We start from the raw sequence: 21,256 nt of genomic DNA on the forward strand, positions 1-21,256 counted from the left end.
CTGCGCCACCAGGGAAGCCCTCTATGTCTAATTTTGATTTCTTTTTTTTCCTTAACATTATACAAATTTTTTCCATGCTGATAAATGTTTGTAGACTTAATTATAGCCTGCATATGATTGAAACTTAGGAATATGACCTCCTCAGGAATACGAGTTCCTCCTTTAAATAGAAATATTTTTAGAGGGAGGGGTGCTTACAGTTGCCCAAAGCAGCTGAATAGACAGCTGCTGGGTTGTTTGTTTGTTTGTTTCCCGTCTCTTTCTTTTAACAGTATATTTCTCCTGGTTAAACGTATTTCCTATAATCAAAATTGCATTTGATGGTGATTTGCACATCTATTACTTCAAATTTAAACCCTTAGATTTATATGTATTTCCCTTTGGTAGGTGAATACTCTGGGTCAAGAAGTGCATTCAGAGTTCATAGAAGTAATGAATGAAGTCTGGTCTAGCAATCAAATCAGAAGTGCTGTCCTTATCTCATCAAAGCCAGGGTGCTTCATTGCAGGTGCCGATCTCAAGTAAGTTTTAGGAACTTTGAAGTCGCCTTTTACCTTGGCTAATGGTATGTTTTTTTAGGCCTAATCATTTCTCATTTTAAAAGAAGGTAGAAGTAAATATTCTCTGCAAGTTTTTTTAAAGTTATTTTCATGAGTTTAATAAAGTTAATAAAAAAGAAGGACTTGTTGCTTAAACCTTATAAAACTGAATACAGCCTTTCTTTAAAGAAGTTGAAGTAGTAGTTCAAGGAGCAATGTTTGAGTAGAATGAAAATAAACTAACAATGAGATGCCCTTTTTTTTCATCCACCAGACCAGCAAACATTTAAAAGTTTGAAAATATATTAGCAAGGACTTGGGAAAATGAGAAAGTTAAATATTACTAGTAGGAATGCAAATTGGTATAGCCACTTTGGAGAGTAATTTGATAAAATTTAGTAAAACTGAAAATGCACATATCATATATTCAAGTGATACCTCTTCTAGGTATATATGCTAGAGAAATCCCACCCTTTGGTTTTAAGGACCCGTGCATGCATAAGGATGTTCAGTCCTGTGTAGTTTTTTTAAAATAGTGAAGAATTTGAAACAAGCTAAACGTCAGTCATGAGGGAAATAGATAAGTAAATGTGGAATATTCACAAGATAAAATACTACAAAAACAATTCAAAGGAACTAACTAGATCTACAGCATAATGTTAGAACTCAAAAACGTAATGTTAAGTTAAAAAAAAGGCAAGTTACAGAATGTTTGATACTGTTTATAGTTTATATAAACATTTAAAAACCATACATGAATACTTCTCTGTATTATTTATGGATACAAATATGTAGTTGGTTTGAGGAATACACTACAAACATGAAAATGGTTGTTTCAGGGTAAATGAATTGGCTGGTAGAACTTCAGGGGTCAAAGGCTACTTTACCAATACAGCTAATATTTTCTTTTTTTTTCAATGATATAATGTACGTATATATAACTTCTTTAAAATTCTTTAAAGCAAAAGTAAGGAGAGATGATACCTTAATATTAGTTTACTGGGTTAAAATGTTAACGGTTGTTAATTCTGTCAAAATATGGGTATTTGTTGTATTTGTTATATTATTTTTTGCAGTTTAGGCAATGATAGCCAGCATTATTGGCTTAGTAATTTGTATGTATGGTGTTTGTATATTTTTAAACTTTGTTCAATATTGTATACCCTTCTTTTTTTATGTATAGTAATTAGAAATTCATAAATATTCTGTTTGTTTATGTTTATTTTTTAGGAAAAGCAAAGTTATCTCCATCAAGTGCTTTCTCTTCTAGCTTGGTTATTTAAGCCTAGTAAGACACTGATGTACCTGGTAGTAGCTACCTAAATCCATAGGAAAATACTTGTAGCTTGTGTGAGGCTAGCTGAACAACTCCCAGCATATAAAATGACAGAAAATTAGTTGTCTTTGGTCAAAAGTAAAACACCCACAGCTTAAATGTGTTCAGAAACAGTAAGTAGCAAATGAAACAAACTGAAATTAAAGGACATTGAGGACAACATTATTGTAATAGAAGCCTTTTTTTCTGTCATTCTGATTGATGTTTAATCCGAAAGCTACCTGATAGTGAAAATGTTTAATCTGCTTGTGAAAATATTTACCAGAAGATGATTTTCTCATGTACAGAGCTTTGTAATCTAATGATTTGTTACCAAAACAAACACAAATTTATTCAACATGTTTTGTTTCATGTTCTCTGAATCCAGAAATCTAACACTCTTTATCGAGAGATGATATCACTGATATTAGTGCTATCTGAGGCAAAATCATTCTTAAACTTCTGAGTGTTTGAAGATTCACTACCGAATATTGATATATGATAGGATAAGGATATGGTGGATGAAGTATTGAACAAAATAGGTTATAGTTTTATCTTTGGTTTCTTTTGGTTCTCTTCTCTCATGTTTACTGCAGCATGTTAACTGCTTGCACGACCCCTCAAGAGGTAACACAAATATCACAGGAAGCACAGAGAATGTTTGAGAAAGTTGAGAAGTCCACAAAGCCCATTGTGGCTGCCATCAATGGATCCTGCTTAGGAGGAGGACTTGAGGTACAGATTTATTCCAAAGTCATTGAGACAACGGTCCAGCTCATTGTTGGGATTCACCTGCTGCAAACCTTTAGCTACTATTTTGCCTTAAAAAAAGTTGAGGGAGAATCAGCCTTGTTTTTAGTTACCAAATTTCTGGATAGGTTTTTATCCTTATTCTCATGGCACAGAGCAAGTGAACCAAAGTGTCATGTTTTCATTTACAAACTGAGAAGATTTTGAACTAGCTCTCTAAGGCCCCTAACAATTCTAAAAAACCTTGTTAAAGTTTGCGAGGCAGAGATTGAAAAGTGTGATGCATGCTGTTGAGCTACTGAAGTCTAGTTGAGACACATAACGCATAATGTTCGTCAAGCGTATTGTGAGTAGTAAAGATGGTAAATAACACAAGATTTGAGAGAAGAGATGCTTACCAAACTGGAGCATGTAAGAAAGAAGGAGGGGAAAAGAAAATAACATTTATTGAACATTTATCACAAGCTGGGTTCTATACTAGACACTTTCACGTGTATTAATTAAGGAAACCTGTGTCTGGTCCTAAACGATAGGCAGAATTTGATTAACCAGAAAGTAGTGGGAAAACATTCCAAATGTGGCATGGTGTGAGCAAAGACAAGGATAAACAAAGCCTAATTAGGGCACCATAAGTAGGCCTGCTTGATTGAAGAGTCTTTACATCACACAGGGTTTCTTAACCTGGGGTGCATATATAATTATGTGTGCATTTTTCTGTTGAGAGCTTCCATACCTTTCAGCAGATTTTCAAGGAGATCTGCAACCCAAAAAGAGGTTGATAACTTAGGGGAAAGGTATGGAGTAAGGCCAGAAAGGTAAATTGTAGAAAGCATCAAATGCCAGCCTAAGGAATTTCAGTTTATTCTGGGGGCACGTTCCTGCTTTATGAGTAATATTTAGACCCTCACATATCCTAAGATGTTACAAACTTACATTTTTTAACACTCTAATTTTCTTTCATTTGTTTGAAGCTTGCCATTTCATGCCAATACAGAATAGCAACAAAAGATAAGAAAACAGTTCTGGGTTCCCCTGAAGTCTTGCTGGGAATCCTACCAGGAGCGGGAGGCACACAAAGGCTACCCAAAATGGTGAGTTTAAGATACCCATGTTAACTTGAGAACCTCGGTCCTATGTGCCCCTTTAGATCTATTTCCTCTGTACAAAAGGTATAATATGGGTATTCATTGTAAAATTTAGCAACTGGACTTCCCTGGTGGCACAGTGGTTAAGAATCTGCCTGCCAATGCAGGAGACACAGGTTCAAGCCCTGGTCCGGGAAGATCCCACATGCCGCGGAGCAACTAATAAGCCCGTGCGCCACAACTACTGAGCCTGCGCTCTAGAGCCTGTGAGTCACAACTACTAAGCCTGCGTGCCACACTACTGAGCCTGCGCTCTAGAGCCCGTGAGCCACAACTACTGAGCCCACGTGCCACAACTACTGAAGCCTGCACACCTAGAGCCCGTGCTCTGCAACAAGAGAAGCCACTGCAGTGAGAAGCCTGCGCACCACAACAAAGCAGCCCCCGCTCGCCGCAACTAGAGAAAGCCCGCGTGCAGCAAAAAAGTCCCAACGCAGCCAAAAATAAATAAATAAACAAATAAATAAATAAGTAAAATTTAGCGCTTCCCTTGAGGCGCAGTGGTTGAGAGTCCGCCTGCCGATGCAGGGGACACGGGTCCGTGCCCCGGTCTGGGAAGATCCCACATGCTGCGGAGCGGCTGGGCCCGTGAGCCATGGCTGCTGAGCCTGCACGTCCGGAGCCTGTGCTTCGCAACGGGAGAGGCCACAACAGTGAGAGGCCCGCGTACCACACACAAAAAAAAAATTAGAAACCAAATACAATGTGAATATATAGGATCAATAACATTTTACTCCTGATATTTGTTTATTTTTTTCTATTCCTTGATCAAAATGATTGATCAGGGTCCTTTGTTAGTCCCTGAAGAAGGGAAGAGATAGATAAGATACATGTCTTGCTTTCTGGAACTTACAGTTTAATTTGTTCCTTTTCTGCACAGTACGATCTTACCAGTTTTTCAAATCCCTGAGTCTTATTTCATGATAACCGTTAAGAGGCAGACCTTTCCCCTGATTTGGATGATCTCACTGTTGTATTCTATAGACCCAAAAGAGGCCCATCAGGCTTTTGAATTCTTAAGAAGGGAAGGACAGTCAGACCTGGAGGCTGCAGAGCAATCTTAACATCAAACTCAAGGGCTCCCTGAACCTCATAGCCTCTGGCACTGTGGGTTCTTCAGGGAAAACAACACTCAGCAGAAATACTCTTTGCAGAGAAGTTGATAGGAGTTGGACATAGGAAAAATGGGAAAGTTTATGGTATTTGTTTTCTGATAATAAATAGTGTGCATTCCTTCATAGGAATTGCCAAGAGGATTTACTGAAAGAATGAATAAGCCTATATGTGTATAGAAAATATTGCTGTTTCTTTTGTTTTGTTATAGTTGGTTCTTGAATGTAGCTAGAAGCTGTTCGAGCACCTACATACAAAGCCCTAGTTGAGTTCTCTTTTTGTTAAGTCTAAGATTCTTTCTAAAGACATTGTCAAAACTATGAGATTTCTCGGTCTCTACTAATTCTGGTAGAGGAATTTTAAATATACAAATGATAGAGAAGAAACTCAGAATGACATAAATGTACAATTCTAGGAAACATGACATTTTTTCTCCACTTTATCAATCCATAAGACAGAAATCCTACATATTGAATTAAAAGAAGAGATATAAAGACATTTTTAACTTCAGGCGGAGGTTTCTAAAACTAAACTTTACCTAAATGTGTATCAGTATATAAAATTTCATTGATAGATATATAACATAAAAATCTGGTTTGAGTTTTCTCATTTTAATATTTATTTCGCTCAGTTGGATGATTTGTAAATTGGAATTGTCACTCTGATTTTTTTCCACCTTTGCTCTAATCCTTGCTTGCTTGTTAGGTGGGTGTGCCTGCTGCTTTTGACATGATGCTGACTGGTAGAGGCATTCGTGCAGACAGAGCAAAGAAAATGGGACTGGTTGACCAACTGGTGGAACCGCTGGGTAAGTGCTAACATGCTTCAGAATTGAGCCTTATGAAGTTATTTATTTTCTTAAAGAGTTAATATCTTGAATATTGGTTATAGTGAAACCCAAACACTTAAGAAATGAGTCATTATTCTGAAGAGTGAAGTTTTCTAAAAATAGCTAATACTAAATCATTTTCAACATCACCCCAATTTCTATTTTACGTTATTTATAATTGGGACATTAGGAGTACAGAATTGAATCGAGTCATTATTTTTGGTTCTTAAATTACCTGTATCATTATCCATGATAACTATTCTTCAGTTTTTTGTGTCTGTTTTAATAATATAATAAACATGTATGAAACAACCAACCTAAGGATATTAATAATGGACATTACTAATGTGCTGCTTCCTCCCATACAATTTCCTTGCCTCTTCTCATCCAAAGAAACCACTATTCCAGATTGTATGTTCATCACCCTCTTACATTTCTTAAAAATCAGCATTGTTGAGATGTTATTTACATGATAATAAATTTACCAGTGTTTAATGTACAGTTTGCATCTTGACAAACGTATATAGCTGTGTAAACACCACAATCATACAATAGAACATTTCTAGTATGTATCTTTTTGTGTCTTTCATTTAGCATACTGCTTTTGAGATTCATCCATGTTGTTATATGTCAGCAATGTATTCCTTCTTGTTGCTGAATGTCATTCCATTGTATAGATAAACCATAATTTGTTTATCCGTTCACCAAATGATAGACATTTGAGGTGTTTCCAGTTTAGAGCTATTCTAAATAAAGTTGCTATGAACATTCATTGACAAGTCTTTACGTGGAGAAATATTTCATTTCTTTTGGACAAATACTGAAGAGTGAATTGGCTGGACCATATGATAGATGTGCTTATTAGCTTTTAAGAACCTGTCAAACTGTTTCTCCAAAGTGGTTATACCATTTACATTCTTACCAGCAGAGTATGAGAGTTCTAGTTACAACCACTTTGCACGCTCAGTCTTTTTAATTTTAAACATTTCAATAAGAGTGTAGTAATATGTCATTGGGGTTTAATTTGTATTTCCCTAAAGACCAAAGATACCGAACTTATTTCATGTGTTTATTTGCCTTCTGTATATCTTCTGATAAAGGTTCAAATGTTTTGCCCATTTTGTTTGATTTAGCTGTTTTTCTTATTACTGAGTTTTCAGAGTTCTTTATATATCAGGATATAAGTCCTTTATGAGATTTGTAATTTGCAAATATTTTCTCCCTGTCTATGGCTTGTCTTTTCATTATCTAAGAGTAGAAATTCTTAATTTTGATGAAGTCCAATGTATCAAAGTCTTGTTTTATGGATCATGGTATTGGTGTTTTAGAAATCTTTTCCTAACAAGATTGCAAAGATTTTCTCCTATGTTTTCTTCTGAAAGGTTTGTAGTTTAGCTCTTACATTTTGGTCTGTGCTACTTCAAGTTAATGTTTATGTTTGGTGTGAGGTAAAGATTGAGTTGTTGTTGTTGTTGTTTTTGTTATGTGATTATGAATATCCAAAATGTCCTGGCACAACTTTTTGAGAAGACTCTTCTTTCCCATTGACACCTTGACACCTTGGTGGAAAATTAGTTGATCCTCTGTGTTTGGGTCTATATCTAGGTTTCCTATTTCCAATTTATATGTCTTTACTTAAGACAGTGTCACACTGTCTTGATTATTGTGTTTTATAGTAAATCTTGATATCTGACAGTGTGACCCCACCCTCCACCTTGCTTCTCTTCTTTCAATATCATTTTGCCTATTCTAGTTTCTTTGCATTTACATATGAATTTTAAATCATCTCATCCATATCTACAAAAACATCTGCTAGGATCTTGATTGGAATTCCATTGAATCATGTATCAATTTGGGGAGAATTGACTTTTTTTTTTTTTTTTTTTTGCGGTACACGGGCCTCTCACTGTTGTGGCCTCTCCCGTTGCCATAGCTCACGGGGCCCAGCCGCTCCGCAGCATGTGGGATCTTCCCGGACCGGGGCACAAACCCGTGTCCCCTGCATTGGCAGGCGGACTCTCAACCACTGCGCCACCAGGGAAGCCCGAGAATTGACATTTTAAAAATACTGAGTGTTTTCATTATGAACATAATACAACTTTCTGTTTACTAAGGTCATCTTTAATTTCTCTCAGTAGTGTTTTATACTTTTCATTGAACATATCTTGTACACATTTTGTTAAATTTGTACCTAAGTATTTCATACTTTTGTGCCATTATCCTTTTTTAACTTTAATTTCTCATTAATTACTAACATATAAATACAAATGATTTTCGTATGTGGACCTTGTATTCTATGATTTTGCTAAATTTATTTATTAGTTCTACTAGGTTTTTCTGTAGATTCCTAAGGATTTTCTACATAAATAATCATGTTATCTACAAATAAAGACATTTTGGCTTCTTCCTTTCCCATCTGGTTGGTGTTTCTTTTTCTTGACTTACTGCAGTGGCTAAGATCTTTAGTACAGTACTGATTTGAAGTGAAAGCAGATATTATTAACTTGTTCCAATCTTAAGAGAGACATTCACGCGGATGCTGTAGGGTGTATAATGTTACATAGGTTTTTCATATATACCCTTTATCAGATTGCAGATGTACCTTATTTATAGTTTGCTGAGAACTGTATTGCTTTTTCTGCATCTAATGAGATGATTGTTTGGGTTAGTCCTTTTAGTTTATTAAGTAAAGTCATTTACATTGATTTTTGACTATTGAATTCATTCCTGGAATAAACTTCACTTGGTTGTGATGTATTATCCTTTTTATAAAGTGCCGGCTGAATCAGCTAAAATTTTGTAAAGGATTTTTATGTCTGGTCATGAGAGATAATGGTCTCAGGAATAATATTTTTTTTCTTGTGATATTATTGCCTGGTGTTGATATCTGGGTAATTCTGACTTCATAAAATGAGTTGGAAATATTTCTTCCTCTTCAATTTTCTGGAAGATTTTGCATAGAATTGGTATTATATTTTCCTTAAATCCTTGATAAAATTCACCAGTGAAGTTATATGGACTTGGAGTTTTGATTCTTGGGAAGGTTATAACCTATGAATTCAATTTCCTTAGTAGATATGGGGCTATTCAGGTTGACTATTTCTTTCTTTTTTTCTTTTTTTTTTTTTTTTTTTGGCCTTACCACGTGGCTTGCAGGATCTTAGTTCCCTCACCAGGGATTGAACCCAGGCCCCTGGCCATGAAAGCACCAAGTCCTAACCATTGGACCACCAGGGAATTCCCAGGTTCACTATTTCTTTTTTCTCTCTTTCCTTTTTTTTCTTTTAATTGGAGTATAGTTGATTTACAATGTTGTGTTAGCTTTGGGTGTACAGCAAAGCAAATCACCATACATTTACTTATATCCACTCTTTTTTAGATTCTCTTCCCATACAGGTTACCACAGAGCATTGAGTAGAGTTCCCTGTGCTACACAGCAGCAGATCCTTATTAGCTTATTATGTATTCTATACATAGTAGTGCAGGGTCACCATTTCTTTTCTTTTTTTTTTTAATTTTTAAAAAAAATTTATTTAATTAATTTTTTTGCTGTGTTGGGTCTTCATTGCTGTGCACGGGCTTTCTCTAGTTGCGGTGAGTGGGGGCTACTCTTCGTTGAGGTGCGCAGGCCTCTCATTGTGGTGGTGTCTCTTGTTGCGGATCACGGGCTCTAGGCGAGCAGGCTTCAGTAGTTGTGGCATGTGGGTTCAGTAGTTGTGGCTCGCAGGCCCAGTAGTTGTGGCACATGGGCTTAGTTGCTCTGCAGCATGTGAGATCTTTCCAGACCAGGGCTCGAACCCATGTCCCTTGCATTGGCAGGCGGATTCTTAACCACTGCACCACCAGGGAAGCCCCAGGTTGGTTCACCATTTCTTTAGTGAGCTGTAGTTGTTTGTTTTGCAAAGATTTTGTCCATTTCATTTAACTTGACAAATTTATTTCAATAAAGTTGTTCAGGGACTTCCCTGGTGACTCAGTGTATAAGACTCCACACTCCCAATGCAGGGGGCCTAGGTTCGATCCCTAGTCCGGGAACTAGGTCCCACATGCATGCTGCAACTAAGAGTTGGCATGTCACAACTAAGGAGCCTGCCTTCTGCAGCTAAGACCCAGCACAAGCAAATAAATAAATAAATATTTTTTAAAAAGTTAAAAAAAAATAAAGTTGTTCATAATACTTTATTATTATTCTTTTCATATCTTTACACTCTATAATGATGCTCCTCTTTCATTCCTGATATTGCTAATTTGTGTCTTCTGTTTTTTCCCTGATGAGTCTGGCTAGAAATTTATCAGTTTTATTGATTTTTTCTAAGAATCAGCTTTTAATTCCATTGGTTTTGTTTGTTGTTTTATTGATTTCAGCTGTCTTATTATTTATTTCTTTCTGCTTGCTTTTGGATTTAATTTGCTCTTCTTTTTCTAGTTTCTTACTAGAAACTAGTTTCTAGTTTCTTTCATTGATTTTAGGCCTTTCTTCTTTTCTAACATAAGCATTAAAGCTATATATTGGGAATTCCGTGGCGGTTCAGTGGTTAGGACTTGGCACTTTAACTCCTGGGGCCTGGGTTCAATCCCTGGTCGGGAAAATAAGATCCTGCAAGCCGTGCGACACAGCCAAAAAAAAAAAAAAGACAAAAAAAGCTATACATTTTCTTCTTGGCATTGCTTTATCTGCATGTTTTAATGTTATGTTTTCAATTCCATAAAGGTCAAATATTTTCAGATTTCTCTAGTGATTTCTTCTTTGGCCCATGTATAATTTAGAAGTACGTTGTTTGATTTCCAAATATTTGGGGATGATTCAGATATCTTTCTGTTATTGGTTTCTAGTTGAATTCTGCTGTGATCAGAGTATAGTCGATCCTTATTATTTGAAGTTCCCTGTCTGTGAATTTGCCTACCCACTAACATTTGTCATAACCCCAAAAGTAATACTCGTGGTTCTTTTGCAGTCATTCATAGACACGTACAGAGTGGCAAAAGATTCAAGTCTCCCAACGCACATGTTCCCAGCTGAAGTCAAACAAGGCACTGTCTGCCTTCTCATTTCAGCTTTTATAAAACCAGCAAGTGTCCTTTCCATGGTCTATTTACTGCCACGTTTTCCTCATTTTGTGCTTTTTGTTTGTGATTTTGCAGTTTAAAATAGTGAGAGCTAGGAGTGGAAAAGAATTGAGTCAGAGTGAGGGAAAATGTCTTTAAGGTTTCTCTTTACTCCCCCAGTAAGGAGGCCTTAGCAGAGGTACCTGAAGAAGACCTCGGTTGAAGGTCCCATATAAAGAGACTTAGGAATGAAGGCACATGGGCTCGGAATGAAAATGTATGTAAGAGCATAGCCAGTCAGGGAGACCTGAGTCATTGACTGCAACTCCCATTAAAGACTGCAGTGCGTCGGCTGGGCACCAAGTCTGGTATGGGAAGGACAGCTTTCTCCATGATGCCTGCGAGGCCTGTAATTGCCTTTGCTTGGACCTGAAATATCACATAGGTTTTTGGTTAGGCCTGGACCCCTCAATTTCTGCAAATAGTCATGTGGCCATAACAGGTATTTATAATTACCTACTTCTACCCATTCCATATTTCCTTTGCCCTTAGGGAGTACATCAGCTGGTCATGGTTCTTTGTCTGGTAGGGTGACCTTCATTCCTAAAAGGTCTGGGCCACTAGCAGTCCTGCATGAATTGGGTTGTTGTAATTTTCCACTAAATAATTGTAGGTCACAGTAGCCCTAAGAGACACCCCAAGAGATCTCCCATATTTGAGACATACTCTCCCTTACCTTCATTGTAGTAGCAACCCAACTTCCCCTGGTAATCAGGATTAATCACCCCAGCCAGTATAGTAATCCCTTCTCTGCCTGTTTCAGAGGCATGAGGGGCCCAGAGTGGCCAGATGGCAGTCTCATCTTCCAGTTCAATAGAATCATTGTTATGTCTCCTGATGGACTTTGGAACTAAATCCTCTAGACCAGCAGAACCTAAGGTTGTAGGACAGAAGCACATTCTTTGTTGGTAGATCACTAGGGGTAGTAGCAGAGCCACCTCTATATGTACTTCTGGATTCCTGGACCCGTGAATCCTTGCTATGGAAGATACGACACCGTATATTGGAGGTTGATTTAGAGCATATACAGGATCCTAGGTGATACTGCCCTAGCCTTACAAAGTATTACCACCTACCTAGTGCTGAGTCTTTAAAAGTCTATTCCACTCTTCTCTCAATCCAACTGCTTCACGGTGATGGGGCACATGGTGAGTTCAGTACATTTCATGAGCATGGCCCATTGCCACACTCCATTTACTGTGAGGTGAGTTGCTTGATCAGAAGCAGTGTTGTGTGGGATACGTGATGGTGGATAAGGCATTCCATAAGTCCACAAATGGTAGTTTTGGCAGATGCATTGCATGCCAGGAAGGCAAATTCATACCCGCAATAAGTGTCTATTCCAGTAAGAACAGAGTGCTGCCCTTTCCATGACGAAAGCAGTGCAGTGTAGTCAATCTGCCAGAATGTTGATCACCTTGGGAGGGTCCTGGTATGAGACAATCAGTGTTGGTCTGTGCTGCTGATTGGGCACTGAACAGTGATTGCACGCAGGTTGGCCTTGGTGAGTAGTTGTTGCTAAGCCCACGCACAGCCTCCGTCCCTGCCATCATGGCCACTTTGTTCATGAGCCCATTGGGCAGTGACAGGGGTGACTGGGGAAAGAGGCTGACTGGTATCCACAGGATGGATTATCTTTTCCACTCGATCATTAAAATCCTCTTTGAGATCACCCCTTGTTGACCATTCACATGAAGCACAAATATTTTCACATTCTTTGCTGAGTTTTCTCTTTCCCAGTCAGCTGCTCATAGGGAACTTCCATGAGGCCATAGGTGCAGGCTGAGAGAGAGAAGCAGGAGTAAGGGTATTTTGGCCACTTCCTCATGCAACTTGTACCTTTAGGGTCTGCTCAAGTCCAGTCTCATGTATACCACTTCCATTTGATAATGGAGTGCTGTTGCGCACGCCCAGCTTTATGGCTTAGTGGGTTAGACAGCATCCATTTCATGACAGGCAGCTCAGATCACATAGTAACTTGGCCCATGGTTAAGCTTAGAGTCTCCACTAAGGCCCAGTAGGAAGCCAAAAGCTGTTTCTCAGCAGGATAGTAATTATTAACAGAGGATGGTAGGGCTTTGCTCCAAATTCCTAAGGATCTGTACTCTGATTCGCCTGTAGGGCCTGCCAACGACTCCAGACAGCATCTCTGTCTACCACTGATGCTTCAGGCGCCTTCAGGTCTGAATTGTATGGTCTAAAGAGCAGAACAGCTATTCTAGTCCTAAGCCCAACTCAAAACTAGCAGCCTTCAAGTTACTCAGTAAAGGGGCTAGAGTAGCACATCCAAAAAAGATGTTGCCTCCAAAATCCACTAGGTGTTGTGCCTGTTTTTTGTGGTGGGAGGGGCCAGATGCAACAACTTATCCTTCACCTTAGAAGGAATGTCTCAGCATGCCCCATACCACTGGACCCCTAGAAATTTCACTAAGATGGATATGTCTAGAGTAGTTGGTACTTTCAGCTCACCAGGTCCATTCAGCATAATATCATCAATGTAATGAACTGGCATGGTATCTTTTGGAAGGAAAAGGCAATCAAGGTCCCTGTGGGCTAAATTATGACTTATGGATGTAGAATTGATCACTCCTGAGGTAAGACAGTAAGGGTATATTGCAGGCCTTTCCAGCTGAAAGCAAACTGCTTCTGGTAGTCTTTACTACCAGCTATCAAGGAAAAAAGCACTTTCCAGATAAGCAAATACACAAGAGGTAAAAGGAGATGTGTTAACTTGCTCAGGCAATGAAATTGCATCTGGAATACCAGCGGCAGTTGCCGTTACCACCTGATTAAGTTTACCATAGTCCACTGTCATTCTGCAGGAGCCATCTGGTTTCTGCACAGGCCAAAAATACGTAAATTGAATGAGGATGCAGTGGGAATCACCGCTCCTGCATCTTTCAAGTCCTTAATGGTGGCACCAGTCTCTGTAGTCCCTCCAGGAATGCAGTATTACTTTTATTTTACTATTTTTCTGGGTAGAGGCAGTTTTAGTGGCTTTCACTTGGCCTTTCCCACTATAGTAGTCCTTTTTCCACAGGTCAAGGAGCTAGTTGCTGAGGATATCTATTTCAATCGTGCATTCTGGAAGTAACCAAAGGATGAGTTCAGGAACCCACTAGGCCCACTGAGATAGAACTGAGCTAATAATCCTTTTCTCACATGACCTTATAAACCCCTGTCCTGTCTGGTGGATCACAATAACATTTTGAGTCTTTTGGAATTACTCTCAGTTCCGAGCCAGTGTCCAGTATCCCCCAAAAGTCTGATTATTTCCCTTTCCTCAAGGTAAATGACCATAGAGTCCCTTTGGGGAAGATTCACAGTATAATTCCCTCAAGGAGCTACAACCTCCCCTTTATTCAAGGGGTTCTGGGTCTTTAAACTGGCTCATTTCTGAGAATTGATGAGGGTGATGACTTTCTCTTTCCTTTCTTTTTTTAAAAAACATTTATTTATTTATTTTTGGCTGCATTGTGTCTTCGTTGCTGCGCACGGGCTTTGTCTAGTTGTGGGAGCGGGGGCTACTCTTTGTTGCGGTGCTCGGGCTTCTTATTGCGGTGGCTTCCCTTGTTGCGGAGCACGGGCTCTAGGCGTGCGGGCTTCAGTAGTCGTGGCTCGCAGGCTCTAGAGTGCAGGCTCAGTAGTTGTGGCGCACGGGCTTAGTTGCTCCGTGGCATGTGGCATCTTCCCGGACCAGGGCTTGAACCTGTATCCCCTGTGTTGGCAGGCAGATTCTTAACCACTGTGCCACCAGGGAAGTCCAGCATACATCTTTAACATGTAATCTGTCTTGATATATCATTTCACATGTAAGGTAGGAACCTTTAAAGGGTATACTTTCATTTCCCCCCATTCTTTTGCTATTCTTGTTATACTTCTGCATGTATTATACGTTCCTTAGCGTATTACTATTTTTGTTTTAAACAATTATCTTTTAAAGAGATTTAAAAAATGAGATGATTCTTTTCTGTTTACTCATTTATTTATCATTTTTGGTGCTCTTTATTCTTTGTATAGATCCAGGTTCCCATCTGGCTTGATTTTCCTCCAACCTGAAGAACTTCCTTTAACATGCTCTATAGTATAGGTCTGCCGGCAGTTAATTCTCTCACTTTTTGATTTGTTTGAAAAAGTCTTCATTTTCGAAAGGTATTTTTGATAGGTATAGAATCCCAGATTTCCAGTGTTTTCCTTTTGGTACTGTATAGATATTTACATTGTGTTGTCGCTTGCATAATTTCTGAGGAAAAGTCTGTTGTCATTTTTATCTTTGGTCATCTGTATATAATGTGTCTTCTCCACTCCTACCCCAATCCTCCCCAAACTGCTCTCACGTTTTCCCTTTATTACTGATTTTAGCAATTTATTTATGATGTGCCTTGGTGTGTGTGTGTGTTTTAAATGTTTGCTGTTCATGGGATTCATTGAGCTTCTTAGATAGTGAGCTTGGAGTTTTCATCAAAATTGGAAACTTTTTGGCTATTTCTTTTTTTGCGATACGCAGGCCTCTCACTGCTGTGGCGTCTCCAACTGTGGAGCACAGGCTCCGGACCCGCAGGCCCAGCGGCCACGGCTCACGGGCCCAGCCGCTCCGCAGCATGTGGGATCCTCTCAGACCGGGGCACGAACCCGTGTCCCCCGCATCGGCAGGTGGACTCTCAACCACTGTGCCACCAGGGAAGCCCTTGGCTATTTCTTTAAATATTTTTCCATCTCCCCTACTGCTTTTCTTTTCTTTGTTGTTGTTGTTGTTCAGGGTGATTTTTCTTTAATTTTTATTTTATATTGGAATATAGTTGATTAACAATGTTGTGTTAGTTTCAGGTGTACATCAAAGTGATTCAGTTATACATATACATGTATCTATTCTTTTTCAAATTCTTTTCCCATTTAGGTTATTACAGAATATTGAGCAAGGTTCCCTGTGCTATACAGTAGGTCCTTGTTGGTTATCTATTTTAAATATAGCAGTGTGTACATGTCAATCCCAAACTCCCCATCTATCCCTCCCACCCTCCCATCCCCCCTGGTAACCATAAGTTCATTCTCTACATCTGTGAGTCTGTTTCTGTTTTGTAAATAAGTTCATTTGTATCAAATTTTTTTTTTTTAGATTCTGAATACAAGCAATATCATATGATATTTGTCTTTCCCTGATTTACTTCATTTAGTGTGATAATCTCCAGGTCCACCCATGTTGTTGCAAATGACATTATTTCCTTCTTGTTTTTTTTTTATTTCCTTCTTTTTAATGGCTAAGTAATATTCCATTGTATATATGTACCACATCTTCTTTATCCATTCATCTGTCAATGGACATTTAGGCTGCTTCCATGTCTTGGCTATTATAAACAGTGCTGTGGTGAACATTGGGGGTGCACATATCTTTTGAACCATGTTTTTCTCTGGATATATGCCCAGGAATGGGATTGCTGGATCATATGGTAACTCTATTTTTTACTTTTTTAAGGAACCTCCATACTGTTCTCCATAGTGGCTGTACCAATTTACGTTCCCACCATCAGTGTAGGAGGGTTCCCTTTTCTCCACACCCTCTCCAGCATTTATTGTTTGTACATTTTTTGATGATGGCCATTCTGCTTGGTGTGAGATGATAATTTCATTGTAGTCATGATTTGCATTTCTCTAATAATTAGCTATGTTAAGCATCTTTGTATGTGCCTCTTGGCCATCTGTATGTCTTCTTTGGAGGAATGTCTATGTAGGTCTTCTGCCCATTTTTTGATTGGGTTGTTTGGTTTTTTGATATTGAGCCACATAAGCTGTTAGTAAATTTTGGAGATTAATCCTTTGTCGGTCACATTGTTTGCAAATATTTTCTCCCATTCTATGGGTTTTTTCGTTTTGTTTATGGTTCCTTTTGCTGTGCAAAAGTTTTTGAGTTTAATTATGTCCCATCTGTTTATTTTTGTTTTTATTTCCATTAGTCTAGGAGGTGGATCGAAAAAGATGTTACTGTGATTTATGTAAAAGAGTGTTCTGCCTACGTTTTACTTTAAGTTTTATAGTATCCCGTCTTACATTTGGGTCTTTTATCCATTTTGAGTTTATTTTTGTGTATGGTGTTAAAGAATGTTCTAATTTCATTTTTTTTACATGTAGCTGTCCAGCTTTCCCAGCACCATTTGTTGAAGGGACTGTCTTTCCACCATTGTATAGTCTTGCATCCTTTGTAGTACATTAATTGACCATGGGTGTGTGGGTTTATTTCTGGGCTTTCTATCCTGTTCTGTTGATCTGTATTTCTATTTTTGTGCCAGAACCATACTATTTTGATGATTATAGCTTTGTAGTATGGTCTGAAGTTAGGGAGCCTGATTCCTCCAGCTCTGTTTTTCTTTCTCAAGATTACTTTGGCTATTTGGGGTCTTTTGTGTCTCCATACAAATTGTAAGATTTTTTGTTGTAGTTCTGTGAAAATTTGATAGGGATTGCATTGAAGCTGTAGATTGCCTTGGGTAGTATAGTCATTTTGACAGTACTGATTCTTCCTATCCAAGAACATGGTATATCTTCCCATCTGTTTGTGTCATCTTCGATTTCTTTCATCAGTGTCTTATAGTTTTCAGAGTACAAGTCTTTTGTCTCCTTAGTCCCCTACCCCTTTCCTGAGACTTCAGTCTCACATATTTTAGATTACTTGATATTGTCCCAAAATGAAGCTCTGTTTCTCTTTTTCAGTCTGTTTATATTTCTCTTGCCATGTATTCAAGTTTCCTGATCTTTTCTTCTTCACAGTATAATTTGCTATTAATCCAATTGCCTACATTTTTTGTTTCAGATATTGTTTTTTTCTCATATTTAGAAGTAATAGTTGATTCATTGTCACATCTTCAATTTCTCTTCATTATGTTTCTGTTTTCCTCTGCCTTCTTTAACATATGGCATGAATTCACAGTAACCTTTCTAACATTGTGTCTGCTTATCCTATCTTTTTTTTTTGCGGTACGCGGGCCTCTCACCGTCATGGCCTCTCCCACTGCAGAGCACAGGCTCCGGACGCGCAGGCTCAGCGGCCATGGCCCACGGGCCCAGCTGCTCCGCGGCACGTGAGATCCTCTCGGACCGGGGTACGAACCCATGTCCCCTGCATCGGCAGGCGGACTCCCAACCACTGCACCACCAGGGAAGCCCTATCCTATCTTTTCAATTCTGCACCTGTTTCTATCGGTCAGTTTGTCTCCTAGCTGTAGGCCATGTTTTTCTTGCTTCTTTTCATACCTTTATGTTGGTTCTTTCCCTGGCCTCAGGTAGTTTCCTCTCATGCATGTGCAGAATGATACTTCGCCTTAGTTTCAAGGGGCCCCTCTGTAGATCTCTGGAGCTCTCCTTTTGTGTAGCAACTGCTCTCCAGTATTCTTCCGTAATTCCAGCATTACATTATGACTTTTGCGGACCCTGTGCGCTTTTGTCATTCAGACGTTTGGGGCTTAGTTCATTTTCTTCCTCCTCCGCGGAGGCTGAAAGTAGGGCAAATGTCTTAAGGTGGAGAATGGTTGCATATTGTTGCAGGCTTCTCCCTCTACTGGGATTTTGTTCCCTATACACCATAAGAAGGCACAAGATCGGCTTTTCAACCTCAGCCACCTCTCGCTCCAGTGTGGCTCTTACAAGCCTTTGACTGAGAGCCTGGTAGGTGTCTGTTTTCATAGCTGTGTGAAAACAGCCTTTGGCTCTTCTGAGTCTTTGTCTCCTGCCTCCAGCAAGTTTGGTATCAGGCTCTGCCTCAAGCGAAAACTCAGGTGCATGTTTTTGGCATGTCCCTCTTTTTGTACAAGTACTGCATGTGCTAAACATTATGACACTATAAGAGATTTCACTCTAGCTTCCAGCCTCTTGCACCACCTTAGAACTTCACAAATGTTCCATGTGGGAAAACTAGCTTTGCGTCTGGTTTCTTCTAGTACTGACTTGTTGTGTATGACCACCAAAAACTCTGTTCATTTCACTTTCCCTCAGTAGCATCCTTCTGCTTGAGCCAGGTCCAATCTTCAGCCCACACCCAAAAGCATCATGTACCCCCAGGAAAGACAATGTCCAGCAATCATCAGTTCACATTGGACAGGCTCTTCCCTCTCTGGAATTCTGTTCATATAACCTTTATTGCTTCCACAGCTCTCCAGTGTCTTTACAAATGTGATTTTGCAATTGATTTTTTGTTTTCCAGTTTTGCAGCAAGAAAACAGGCCTCATGAGACATAATACATCCTACTCAGAAGTGGAGGCCAGACTTAAATAGGGCTTAAGACTTGTTTTCTACCAGGAGGAGGTTGTTGCACCTTCGCTCAGTGTGACTTCTCTTTTTGAGTCCATAGTTCATGACATTGCCACCTACTGGTCTCTAGTCAGACTTAGAAAGCTGCGCTGAAAGTGGGTGCTGGAGCCTTTGGCTTTGGCCTGCCTGGGTTTTGCCCACCTGGGACTGATCCAAGCCTGATTTACATTCCAGTCTGTTGTGTTCATCTTTACAGGACCAGGAATAAAACCTCCAGAGGAACGGACAATTGAATACCTAGAAGAAGTTGCAATTACTTTTGCTAAAGGACTAGCTGATAAAAAGATCTCTCCAAAGAGAGACAAGGGATTGGTAGAAAGTGAGTGTCATTATTAAAGAACTAAGGCAAAGCTTCTTTCCGGGGAATTTAATTTTATTTTCTATAAATCCGAAATGAGGAAGAGGTAAGTGCATTATTTACTCTTAAGTGTAAAGTCTACCTTAAAGGATGCAATAACTCTTCTCTAGGCTCAAGTCCTGGACCTTACACTGGTTAAAGACATTTTTTTTTAATTTTTTATTTTGGAAAATTTTAAATAATACCAAAATAGAATAATGTAACAGTGTAATAAACACCCATGTACCCAACACCAAGCTTTAATACTTATCAACTAATGTTTAAAGAAGTGCTTAGGTTGAAATTTAGATTGTTTATGTCAGAATAAAGAGCAGTTCTTTCAGATAGCTAGAATCACTGCGTTTTTATGGAGTTTACAGAACAAACTAACAGGGGAGGCTGGGCTCTTTCCAGTAAGGATCTAAAAGCATTTTACCTTACAGAATTGACATCGTATGCCATGAGTATTCCATTTGTCAGGCAACAGATTTACAAAAAGGTGGAAGAAAGAGTACGAAAGCAGACCAAAGGCCTTTATCCTGCACCTCTGAAAATAATTGATGTGAGTTTTTACCCCGTACTCCCACATTTCTCATGTTTCTTCCCTTTGTCTAGAGCAAGTACTCTTTATTGCCATTCTGCACCATGTTTGCCAGTACTAAAGTTCCTCATGCTGCTATCAAAGTACTTACCAAAAATAACACAAGAGCATAGCAAGCTATGAGGATTTATATAAATGGATATTTGGGGAAAATTAGTGCCAGGCATACTTTTTAGTTGATGAGCTTAAAATAACCAGTTATAAACCAAGAAAGGAACCTATGTCGTATCAGTATAACAAAACCAGTAAAATATTGGACATTAATTAAGAGGTAGTTGAAACAAAATTAATGGCTGTATTCTGTCCTTAGTCAAAACCATTGTCATTACCTAAACTGTCTCATTGACTTTCCATTACCGTAATTATGAAAAAGATGTAATGATATAGAGAAGTTCTGGAAAAGCTCAAGGAGGATGATTAAAATGATCACAGAGTTGAAGTAACATCTGTCTCAAGGTAGACTTTAAAACTTATAAAATCTTCAGTCTGGAAAGTCCAAGATCAAAAGAGCAATAATTGAAGACAAGATCAATAATCAAAGATTTCAGAATTGGAGAATGAATTAGTCAACAGGTATATTTTGAGCCAAAGACACCAAAGTATATAAAATATGAAACGTGGTCCCCTACTTCCATTCACCTCACACAGTCTGGGTTGGGGAGATTAAACACATATATATGGTAAGGCAGATGGCAGGATGGGGCGGTATGCAGCTGCATAGGGTTAACGCCAGCTAACTGGGACAGAGGAAGTTTGCTAAATTCACTGAGGAGGGAACGATCCCTGAAATTGTTAGAGAATACATGATGAGAAAGCCAGGTAGGATGGGCATTTTGAGCAAAGTTACAGAAGCTGGAAAGCATGAGGCTCTTCAAGGAACATCAAATCAGATCAATTTTTGTAGGAGGATAATGCAGTGTCTTCAGAAAGGCAGACCGAAGATGGATTTCAAAAGGTAGACAGTAATTAATTAAGAAATTTCATCTTTGTCCTATATAGATCATAGAGAACCGTTTTCATGGCAGTGAGTAAAAATGGATTAGAAACAGAGACAAAGTAGATCAATGAACTAGGAAACTGTTCTGGTAATTCAGACTTGAAGTTTGAATAAGACCCCGAAATAGAATAGTAAAAGCAACAATACGAAGGTAGTAAGAGACTTGCCAAAGAGAGTTAGGAGTCAAGGTTTAGAAGTGTTGAGATTAGGTATTCAGGAAATTCA

The 21,256-nt window shown here is 38.8% G+C and overlaps 1 protein-coding gene across 1 annotated transcript in view; it reads left to right on the forward strand.

The window, feature by feature from the left end:
• Positions 1-21,256, forward strand: part of HADHA (hydroxyacyl-CoA dehydrogenase trifunctional multienzyme complex subunit alpha) — a 53,448-nt gene that overhangs the window by 6,552 nt on the left and 25,640 nt on the right. Inside the window, exons 4-9 of the mRNA XM_033425094.2 lie at positions 388-521; positions 2,451-2,589; positions 3,576-3,695; positions 5,568-5,670; positions 19,293-19,415; positions 19,877-19,995. Coding sequence (XP_033280985.1) covers positions 388-521; positions 2,451-2,589; positions 3,576-3,695; positions 5,568-5,670; positions 19,293-19,415; positions 19,877-19,995 — 738 coding nt within the window. The remainder of the gene's footprint in view (positions 1-387; positions 522-2,450; positions 2,590-3,575; positions 3,696-5,567; positions 5,671-19,292; positions 19,416-19,876; positions 19,996-21,256) is intronic.

This window comes from Orcinus orca, chromosome 13, assembly GCF_937001465.1.
Source record: "Orcinus orca chromosome 13, mOrcOrc1.1, whole genome shotgun sequence".
NCBI lineage: Eukaryota > Metazoa > Chordata > Mammalia > Artiodactyla > Delphinidae > Orcinus > Orcinus orca.